The 12,063-nt window shown below is 29.8% G+C and overlaps 1 protein-coding gene and 1 non-coding gene across 2 annotated transcripts; both read left to right on the forward strand.

The window, feature by feature from the left end:
* Positions 1-2,036: 2,036 nt before the first annotated feature.
* Positions 2,037-6,603, forward strand: LOC116024194 (putative late blight resistance protein homolog R1B-16). The gene is made up of 2 exons (XM_031265094.1): positions 2,037-2,060; positions 4,369-6,603. Exon 2 carries the CDS (start codon positions 4,396-4,398, stop codon positions 6,601-6,603), a length of 2,208 nt encoding a protein of 735 aa, XP_031120954.1. The 5' UTR covers positions 2,037-2,060; positions 4,369-4,395.
* A 5,246-nt stretch (positions 6,604-11,849) lies between these two features.
* LOC116026354 lies at positions 11,850-12,010 on the forward strand. The gene has a single exon (XR_004099825.1). It is a non-coding gene; the product is annotated as a U1 spliceosomal RNA (small nuclear RNA).
* Positions 12,011-12,063: the final 53 nt, after the last annotated feature.

Raw genomic sequence — 12,063 nt, forward strand, 5'->3', positions numbered from 1 at the left:
ATATATATATATATATATATATATATATATATATATATATATATATATATATATAGGTTTTTATAATTTAAGTTGAAAATAAATGCTAGAAAGGGACAAAATGATTATGGTTGTGACTTGTGAGGATAAAAAATGTGGTAGTTGTTGGAAAGTGTTTATCAATGAATGCCTCAAATCGAAATTAATTATTTGTAGGAATACATTGTCACAGTTCTCTCCCCTTCAACATTTTCTTTCTTATTATAAATTAAAGCAGTTTCTTCCGATCCAATTCTGTTACTATATTCTCTCCATTTCTTCTTCCTTTTATTTCTACTTTGAAATTAATATATACATTTTTTTTTATAATGTAAGTTGAAAATAAACGGTAGAAAATGACAAAGCGATTATGGTTGAGAGGATAAAAAAATGTTGTAGTTGTTGGTAAGTGTTTATATATCAATGAATATGTCAAATTGAAATTAATTATATTATTTGTCGGAATACATTGTCACATACAGTTCTCAATAATAATAACAACAACCATGATGGCATTTTGTATTTTATATTATTATTATTAGTGACTCTCTCATATGGGAGGTAATGAGATCGAGCCTTAGTGGGTGTGCTTCAATGCTTCAGTAGGTTGAACAGACACTACAATGTAGAAGGGTCGATTGTATTAAAAGAAAGCCAATTAAATTAGTGTCAATTTTTATTTTTAATTAATTTCAACTATTTTTTCTTTGTGGTAAGAACTAAAATATAATAATATTATTAACTTAATTTGATTTGTTCCATCAACTTTATATTAAAAAAATGTAAAAACTATTATTTATTTGAATTAATGCAAGTGAAGTTCTTTAAAGAGAAGGGATGCCCTAAAGAGTTTGAAAATATTGAGAAAAAAAAATATCTAAAAAGTGTGGGGGGACTACCTTTGGTAGTTGGGCTTTAGGAGGAATTGAAAACAATGAGCAAATGTGACAAGAAATTCTTAATACTTTAAGCTTACATGTTGCATTTAGAGGCGGAATACAGAACAATGATACATACAACTCAAGTTGAAATCATTGTTATTACATTAAAAGTTAAAAAAAAAAAAATTTTACTGCACATGAATTTTATTTTATTTTATTATTAGTCTAATCTAATACAACTCATATTGTTGTTTGTAACTAACGGTGTGAACAAATGGGAGCATTGGAAATTCCATTTGATTCCTTCACATTATGGACCGTATCCCACCGTATGTCCACCATTACAAACTCCACGATATGGTAAATTATTCAACAATAAATAATTTAATTAAATGAAGAAAATCAATCCACTGAAGAAAATAATAAGGTCAATTATTATTATTATTTTGGAAAAATATAAGGTCAATTATTAAACAATAAATAAATAATTTAAATGAAGAAAATGAATCCCCATTTGAATAGTCAAGCTAGACGACATGCATGAGGGACCATCAATATTTCATTTAGGTTTCCTACCAAAATCAATATAAATCCTTGTAACTTCTTCTATAAATGGGCTAAAGGCATATATATATTGTCTTCCACGGTACCCAAAAATCAATCTCTCATCATATATTAATGATCTGCAGCTATCTCGAGCGATCTTTCCATATTTTCATATAAACCACTCTCTTCTTCTTCTTGATCTACCAAATGCTCTCTCTTCTCTGATCTCCATTTCCTAGCTTCCTCAGCTCTTTTTCTACTTTAATTAAGAAATCTAATCTGCAGATTTCTTAAAGATAGATAGATATTGGATATATAGTCGCTGTGAAATTCATTTCTCTGCCCATTCACTTACAGATCAGATCAGAGGTAAGTCGTTTTTGTAGGTATTGTTAGTAAACTCATTTCTTTCCTCACTTGTTTGCTTAGTTACGTTTTTGCTGTTGTGTTGTTGGCTCTGTAATGTTCATTAAATTAGTTTATGAATTGTATGTTTGTGCGAATCTAAGGATTCTTTCCTTTCATCTTTATCTAATTTCAGGCAAATTATAATCTTTTCAATTAATTCAAAGTGTTCATCTCCAGATTGATCAAAATTTATACGCAGTTACTGAGGTTAGTAAGCTCTGATCTTGCTAGTATGAAGTTTGTGACCAATTTGGAATATGCTAATTAGTTGATTGTAAAAATTGACACAGACTATTCACTAAATTAACTCTTTTATCTATTATTTGACTATAGTAGTAAGTCTTTTATTAATAATCTGGTCTAAGTTAACTTATGTATTAACATGTTCTTTACATTTCTAGTAATGATGAACCTAACTAATGCATGAAGCTCATGAATATAATTTGTCTGTTTTAGTAACAAGTCAATTTTTATATTCACACTTTTACATTTAACGCTTACTAAATAATTATTTAATTAAAGGACCAAATTAGGAATAAAAGTAATAGTCAAATACCATTTATATATGGTCAAATTGAAAGCAAATAATAAAAATTGGTAAATGTCAATAGTTACAAAATCATTTGACTATAGTAAATTTTTATATAGTATACATTTTTTTTTTCCAAAAATTTGTTTACGAATTATTTTATTTCAAAAATTTTAATATTAATTTAATTAAAATGTATATTTTATTATCATAATTGAAGTTTTTCTTTTGGCGTTCAAAAAAAGGTATATTTTATTATAAGTTGATTTAATTTACTATGTATGAGACGAAATTTCTCTATATTTTAAGAATTTAAATGCACACTTTTCATTATTTAATCAATATTATAGGAAAAAATAACATTTCGAAATATGTAGTGAGAGTTTACAAGATGGATATTCATATATTACAACAATTGAGGCCTCAATCATATACACAATGAAAACTTACAATAAATTTATATGTTAACCCAATAGGGTGGCTCAAGTGACAAGTGAACTCTCTTTGTGGGGAAGAATTTCAGGACGGAAAACCTGGGTTTACCCTTATTAAATAAGGGTTTCATTTGCTTTCCTCATTTCATCCCAAACTATTAATAATCATTCCCCCAAACACACCTTGCATAACTCTTTAATTACTTTTCAACAACATCAGTAACTTATTATAATCATGTCACTTTTAACAAAAAAAAAAAAAAGTTTTATTGACTCATCAATATCACATTTAAAAACATAATTTATTTTATTATAAAAATTAGAGTTAATACCACAAATGGTCCTCTGACTATTGGGGTAGTACTTCTTTTAGTCCTTATCATTTTACTATTCGACAACATCAGTAAACTTATTATAATCATATCACTTTTAATAATAAAAAATAAGTTAAAGTTTTATTGACTCATCATTATCACATTTAAAAACTGAATTCATTTTTTTTATAAAAATTGTTAGAACATAATGTGTATTCTCGATTATAACTATATACGATTATAACTATCTACACTGTTGGTAAGGTTATAACATGAATAAAAACCATGTTAGTGTAATAAAATATGAATCAGTAACTTGTACATTTTAATTTATTACATGTACAATGATAAAACATTTTCAAAGTTACTAATATCTTTCACTTTTACTTAAATCACATTATCTGTTATAGCACAAATTTTAATTTTCTATTCTAAATCTATATTGCTTTAATTAAAATGTACATTTTATTACAACTCGATACACTATGCATAAGATAAAATTTCTCTCTATGTTAAATAATATTTCAAAATTTCAATAAGAGTTTACAAGATGAATAGTTATATATAACAACAATTAAGGTTCCAATCATATATAGTTATATACACAAAGAAAACTTATGAATTCATATGTTATAACTTAATTGTATAACTTTTTAATTACTATTCAACAACATCAGTAAGTTTATTATATTATTTTACTTTTAGCAAGAAATAAATTAAGGTTTACTACTCATCATCAATATTGCATTTAGAATGCTTAATTTATTTTAATATGAAAATTGTTAAGAAATTAATTTTATTCTCTATTATAACTATCTACAACAATACTCGATCATTTTGTTGACATGGGTATGTCGCATCCACACAATTGACCACCATCCTCTAAACTCTTCCCCTCTATCATGTAAAACCAAAAATCAATTCCCCTTCGTTTATTCTCTGATCTCTATTTCTTTCAAATTCTCACTTCCCATAAAACACTACTTATAATTACCTATTAGATTAAGTTTTCCAATTTATGGCAGCTCATTTCCTAAAGGATACATTTATATTTCCTAAAAAGTAAAAACTTTAATATTAATTTATATCCTTTTTGTGAAAACACTCTTCTGTTTTCGTCGCGTCTCTTATCAAGTGCTTTGTCTCTCATAATTTTATCACTTTCCTACTTTAATTTGATCTTTATTTTGATTGATGGAAAATATTGAATATATTTTAACCAAACCCGATAATTGTAGGCATAATACAAGCTTTTCGAGATCAAAATGATGTCAAACATGTCTAATCCAGATAATGGTATAGTTGTGGGTTTCAAGGAGGAAGAAAAAACTATCATAGAACATCTTATTAATGGGTTAAAGGAGAGAGAAGTTGTTTTAATTACTGGCATGGGGGGATTGGGAAAGACAACTTTAGCGAGGAGAGTGTATGAGAAGAAAAATGTAGTCAACCACTTTGATAAGCATGCGTGGTGTACTGTTTCTCAAGAATATGATTGTAAGAACTTGTTGAACAAAATATATAATGAAGTTTGTGGCCACAAGACAGAGATTGACAATGTAGCTGAAGAACTTCGCAAAAGCCTTATGGGGAGGAGATACCTCATAGTGTTGGATGATATTTGGAGTGTGGAAGCATGGGAAGAGTTGAATAGAGTTTTCCCCGAATGTGACAATGGAAGTAGAATTGTTTTAATAAGCAGACAAAAAAGTGTGGTTTCTGATGCCAAACATATTTGTCTTCCGTTCTTCACTGTTGATGAGAGTTGGGAATTATTGCAAGTGATGTTATTTAAACGAAAGGGATGTCTTGAAGAGCTTGAAAATGTTGGTAGAGAAATATCTAAAAAATGTGGGGGATTACCTTTGACAGTTGGTTTGATAGCGGGTCTTCTTGAAAAAGTTAAAAAGAGTGAGCAAATGTGGCGTGAATTTCTTCATACTCTAAACTCACATATTACATTTGGAGACGGAATACATAGCAATGATGCGATAGAGCTTAGTTACAAGTATTTATCAGATCATTTGAAACCATGCTTACTTTATTTTGCTGCATTCCCAGAGGATAAAGCAATCAAAGTTTGGAAACTAATAGAACTATGGATATCTGAAGGATTCATCATAGGAATGAAAGAGAAAGGGAGAGTAGAAGATGAGGCAAAGGATTACCTAAATCATCTGGTTAGCAGTAACCTAATTATGATGTCTGGAAAGAATTATCAAAGTCTAGCATGCAGGGTTCATGATTTGGTACGTGATTTTTGCTTAACAAAAGCTAGAGAAGAAATTTCCTTGGAGATAATTAATAATATGGAAAGGAAGTGGGATCCGACTCTTAATTTTACACCGCATCGAATATGTTTGCATTTCCAAGGGATATCTCATCTGTCTTCTGAATTTGTACCATGGAATTCTTCTATTCGCACAATTTTGGTTTTCAGCCATTATACTGATCGAGCCTTATATAATGGCTCATGGATTGCTCAAAATTTTGAACATCTCACAATTTTGGATTTACAGGCAATCCGTGTGCACCAATCAATTTTGTCTGAAGTTAACTCACTAATTCATCTAAGGTATTTAGCTCTCAAGGTAGATGGAGATAAATATGCTAATGCAGATGATGTCTCACCATTATCACTAGAGAATCTTGAGTTTCTCATAACATTAAAGTTGCACTCAGTAAACGTGCATTTCCCAATTTTTTTTTGGAATATGAGAAGATTGAGACATATGGTTATTATTGGTGCCGAATGTGATGATTCTTGCAAGAAGAAATCAAGATCAGTTATGAATGAAGCAATTCCTGCTTGTGCAAAAGAATTGCAAACTTGGGAATGGCAATGTCCTTTCACTCCAAATCATGAATGTTTATTGAGAGAGCTTCCCTGTCTCAGAACTTTGAGTTGTAAGGTTTCAAGTTCTGAAAGCTTTCCTAAAATTGACTTTCTCCATCATCTTGAAAAGTTGATCTTAGTGAGTGCCAGGAGTGGTAATGAAAGTCCACATCTTCTTAATGATCTTAAACTCAGCAAGTTTCCATCAAGTGTCAAGGAAATATATTTGACTTCTATTACTCTTTCGGTGTCTGCAATTTCAACAATTGCACAACTTCCCAATCTTGAGACTCTAGTATTAAGGAAATGCATGTTTGAGGAGGGCTTAACATGGAATGTGGGGGAGGAAACCAAATTCCAAAAACTCAAAAGCCTCCAATTAATTTGGGATTATACTAAAATTTGGAATATTAACAGTGCTGCTGAGTCCTTTCCTTGCCTTGAGCAATTAACTTTGCTATTCTGTAGGCACTTACAAGTGATGCCTTCTGATTTTGAGGATGTTTTAACATTGAAAATGATCTCTGTGAGGAATTGCAATCCCATTGTTTACAGTTGGGTGAAGGAAGTTGAGGAATGCGCACGGGAATTAGGAAATGAGCAACTCCAGGTCGACATCGACATCGACGGTAAGTGAAATTAACTAATGGGGTGTTTGTTTGGTAGCAATTTCCTCCAATCAAACCACAGAATTGCAATTTCACAATTTGGGGAATTATAATTTCATGCTGAATTACTATTTTACCATTCTTATTATATTATTAATACAAGAATATTTTTAGTCTTTATTCACTTCTTTTCTTTCAACTTTAAATCATTTTATTGTTGTCTACCAAACAATGTAATTTAAATTCTTACTCACTAAATTACAATTTATTTTTCTCCCTAATCCCCTCCTTCCAACCAAACGCCTTGGAAATTCCTCAATTCACTAAAATTTTCTCATTATCATTTTTTAAATTGGCATGTCTATACAATATAATGAATACAAAATTGAGTTATATTATGAGTCGTATTATGGTACGGAATTCATACCTATAAGATACAGAATTTCATAACGCAAGACACAAAAAATCACAACACAAGACACATGCACATGTTATATATTTACTTTGCTTTTCAAATCCGATTTAGGTACATAATTTGTGTTTATAGGCACAAAATTTCATAACACAAAACACAAAAATTCATAACATAAGTCACAATTTATAATTTGTTTCAACACAAAAATTCATACTCTTAAGGTACAATTTTTCATAATACAAGATGTATAAAAACTCACAAAATAAGACATATACACATATATCAAGGTCCATAATGCATTGTATATCCATAAGGATTGGCAGGCAAATTATGCTGTGGACCCAGGTCCACCCAAAACTACGTCGTTTTTGTCTCTTTTTTTTTTTTTTTTTTTTTTAGTAAACATATTGCTGAATATAGAGTTGTCCAAAAATGTGTGAATGTAGAGATTTCAAAGTGTGAATGTAGAGTATAGAAATCGTGAATGTATATTTATGATTGTGTGAATGTAGAGTTGCCCAGAAATGTGTGAATGTGGAGGTTTCAAATTGTGAATATGGAATATAGAAATCGTGAATGTAGAGTTATGCATGTGTGAATCTGTAATAGAGTTAAGAAGTTCTAGCAACTTGTAGCCCTGTAATGTGTGAATGTAGAGTTCTCAAGTTGTGAATATGAAGTATAGGACCTGTGAATATAGAGTTTTGAATGTGTGAATGCATAACAGTGGTAATATAATTACTAAACATATAATCATGTAATGTGCGAATGTGAAGTTTACAAAGTATGAATGTAGAGTATAGTGTATGTGAATGTAGACTCAGGTCCACCTTGCAAGGTGGACTTGGGTCCACGGCATAACAACCCATTGGCACAAGCTAAGGCCTAGCTTAGATTAAGATTAAGAGGCCCAATAAAATTGGCTAGAAAAGAATGATAACATATGAATAGTTTATATCAAACAAATTTTTCAGTGGACCATGAATACAATGTATATTTTTAATATACTAAAAGTATATTATTTGCATACTGAATGTAAATTATTTGATAGTATTTATAAATAATATACTTTCAGTACTCAAATAATTTATTTTTAATAAATACAGGGTATATATTTAATATACTCAAAATATATTATTTATGTATTGAATCTACATGATTTGATAATATACAAAATGATAAACTTTCAGTACTCAAATAATGTATTGTATATGTATACACGGCACATTTTTAATATAATAAAACTCTAAAAATATATTATTTGTATACTGAATATACATTATTTGATAATATATAAAATAATGTATTTTCAATACTCAAATAATGTATTTTCTAATAATGTACTTTTTATTTGTGGTCCACGCACAACTGTGTAGACCATGATCCATAAAATAATGACTCTTAATATCATATCTGATTATTCCCTCACAAAGGGAATATCTTAGTCTTAGAAATATTAACCAAAACAAGTCAGGATAAGTCTTTGTGATAGAAGTGTAATACTCCCTTCGTCACATTTTATGTGTCTGGTTCGGTTAACGAGACTTGACTGAAGTTATTTTTAATTTAATTTTTCATAATATTAAATTTAGTATTAATATACAAAAATTATATATTTAGAAACTACACTAAAAGTACTATTAAACACACACAAAAATCAAATTTAAAAACAATAATTAAAAAATAATAAAGAAAAAAAACAAAGAATAAATAGTTGGTTTGACCAATGAATAGTAAGTAGGACAGATAAAATGAGACAAAGGTAGTACTATTTAGCAAAAATGTAATTTTTTTTTATTAATGTATAGAAAGTATTACTCCGTACATTTTAATTAAAAAGTATTACATATTTCATGTGAAACTGACTCAAGTAATATAAGATTTACCCAACAAGCTGTATAATGTAAATTTATTTTCAAAAATATTATTTCATTTTAAATTTATTTTATGAATCAAATATTATTATTAGCCCCCTGCAACACCAACAACATTAATAAAAAGAAATTAAAATGCCCAAGCTTCCATCTAGTGGAGTTTCATGAACCTGAAGTCCATACTAATATGACTGCAAAAATTTGTCATCCAATTTGCCCATACCAATATTCACACACATCTTCATACATCTAAACTAAAACTATAACGTTATTCCTCTTATTCAATTCAACCTTAGCTCTTTGATGAACTGAACAATAATACATGAATAATTTTGGTATTTTTACTTGAAATTTGTCATCTAATTTACACATACCAATATTCACATCTCCAAAGATTTAAACTAAAAGTACAACATTAATCCTCTTATTCAACCTCTTTGATGAACTGAACATAATAAATACATGAATCATTTTGGTATTTTTGCTTGGAAGTGCACATGAATAAACACAATAGAGCTGATTGTAATAATTATGAAATGGATAAGAGCAGATCAGATTTTAATCATGTCAGCTCCAGCAAGAATTCAAGCTTGATTATTATAGAGTTAATTCCAGCAATAGTCCTTCGACTATGTTGATTTTTCAAAATTAGTCCCCGACTTTTAATTTGGACAATTTAAGTCCCTTGACTTTCAAATTCTTTCCAATGTCGGTCCTTTAGTCAAATTTTGATTAAGTTGATGTCAAATGAAGGGTAAAATTATCCGTTCACCTGTATAGTGTATTATTACTCGTATTTCTCCTGTCCTATACACTATATATATGAATATAATCTCAGTCGAAGAGACTTTGACTGAGATTAATGGTTCCAATTTAGACTTCGACTGGATTATATTCATATATACAGCGTATAGGACAGAAGAAATACGAGTAATAATACATTAAAAGCGTATAGGACAAAAGAAATACGAGTAATAATACATTAAACATGTGAAATGATAATTTTACCCCTTCATTTGACATCAACTTAACCAAAATTTGACGAAAGGACCAACATTGGAAAGAATTTGAAAGTCAAGGGACCTAAATTGTCGAAATTAAAAGTCAGTGACTAATTTTGAAAAATCAACATAGTCGGAGGACCATTGGTGGAATTAACTCATTATTATATTATATAGTACACGCGGCATGCAGTAAAGTTCAGTCCAAATAAATACACAGCCTTTTTTGAGCTCAACTAACAATGATGATCTAGACATGTGATCTCCTTCTTGTGCTTAATTACTTGTTTATGACTGTGTACGAGGATGACATTTGACCTGTTGAACAAAAGAGTATGTTCACAACTCACAAGAAATATCCACACATATTTCCAACCCAAAAACAAAATATTTGATAATTTCTTTAACCTAGTAATGACAAATTAAATGGAAGAAGAAGGGGAAAAAATGTGACTGATGAGTTCACATTTACTCTGGTTTTACAATAGAATTTAGTTTAACTGATGTTTGGTTGGATTTGGGTCGGGTCAATGTTTCATTGTTTGGTTGGGTTTGGAATGGTAATGAATTATGAATATAAAGATCAATATGTCCCTAAAAAGATGAATGAATAAATAGATGCTTATGTAATTAAGAAACTTTTATAAGGGTAAAATAGTCTAATCATGTTATTTTTTTTCCAAGTATATTATGAAAAACAAAATCCCACTTCTTTGCAAGGAATTTATTTTCCTCAACTCTGAGAAATTCATTTTCCAATGGAAAGTGTTTTCCATCCAACCAAACAAAATAAAATAACATTTCCATCCCCTTTTATAAAACATTTTTCATCCAACCAAACATCCCCTTATATAAGAACCATTGAACCAAATCACTATACTAAACATATAAATCGATCTTGTATATATGTGTGCGCGCATGAAAGCTATATATTATTCTTTGAATATTCATACTAAAAGAGTATGACTGTCATACTATTTGTCTGATCTTTCCGTAAATCAAGTCAAATAGCTAATAGTGGTTATGCAAGTTAAAATTGACTGATAAGTTAACTATTCTGCCAATCAGGGCCAATGGACGCTGGAAACTTAAAACCCCAATATAAAGATAAAACAATTTTTATGGCGCTTCCGAAGTGAAGCTCTCTACCTATTGGTACAAAGAAAATGGTAGAAGACAGTGATGATTGTTGCCTTTGTTGCTGAATATTCAGTGTAGTGGATAAACCATCAATATATACAAGTAGCTTATCGAATTTGGAGTGATGAATATTCATGTTGATATATACAAAATACTGAGAATAGGCATCTCTGGTGTAAATGATGGGGTTTCAGATATGATGTTTAGTTTACATAACTATTGCTAGCATAGACTATCTTTCTGAGAATACAAGGATTAAGTTGTTTTAATGTTTATATATGTAATTTGAAAAACAAGGAATTTAGATTTTGTAAGAAGATGTAAATCATTAATGAACAGCACAAATTTAGCCCATTTACAAATTGCATATATTCAATAGCTACTGAACAGAAAAACAAGGAATTTAAATTTTGTAAACTTAAAAAAAAAAAATCAAAGCAAAAGAAAAGAACAAATGAACAAGAAGAAAGAGAAAAAACTGCTTAAGAAGGAGCAAAGTGCATATTGAAGAGATTCACAGTTCCCACATCGCTAGAAGAACAAAGGGGGGAGAGGACAATCATTATTGTGTGGACCATACTATTAAATAATGCACATTCAATATAAAAATAATGTACATTCAGTATAAAAATAATGTACATTATATTCAGGGGATGTACATTATTTGTGTACTGAATGTACATTATTTTTATAGTATAAAAATAATGTACATTCAGTACAAAAATAATGTACATTTAGTACATTAAAAATGTACATTTGATTATGGTCCACATAGCTGTGTGGACCATGATTTGCCGGGAGAGGAGGGGTTGGCTATAAAAATGGGCCCAGTGCAATTGGGTAACATACTTACCTGGACGGGGTCAATGGGCGATCAACAAAGCCCATGGCCTAGGTTGATGACTTCTATTGCACTTTGGAAGGGTGTTAACCTAAGGTCTACCTTATAGGTGGAGCCTACGTCATCATTTGTGGCAGACGGGGCATGCATTCGCGCGGCCCCTGTCCAATTTCATTACAAAAATTTGGGCTTACGTAAATGGGCTTTATTCGTCGCAT

This window comes from Ipomoea triloba, chromosome 7 (genome assembly GCF_003576645.1).
Source record: "Ipomoea triloba cultivar NCNSP0323 chromosome 7, ASM357664v1".
NCBI classification, from domain to species: domain Eukaryota; kingdom Viridiplantae; phylum Streptophyta; class Magnoliopsida; order Solanales; family Convolvulaceae; genus Ipomoea; species Ipomoea triloba.

What these genes read in the sequence shown, in the direction of transcription:
- LOC116024194 (XM_031265094.1), top strand. Translation starts at nt 4,396, where the DNA reads ATGATGTCAAACATGTCTAATCCAGATAATGGTATAGTTGTGGGTTTC.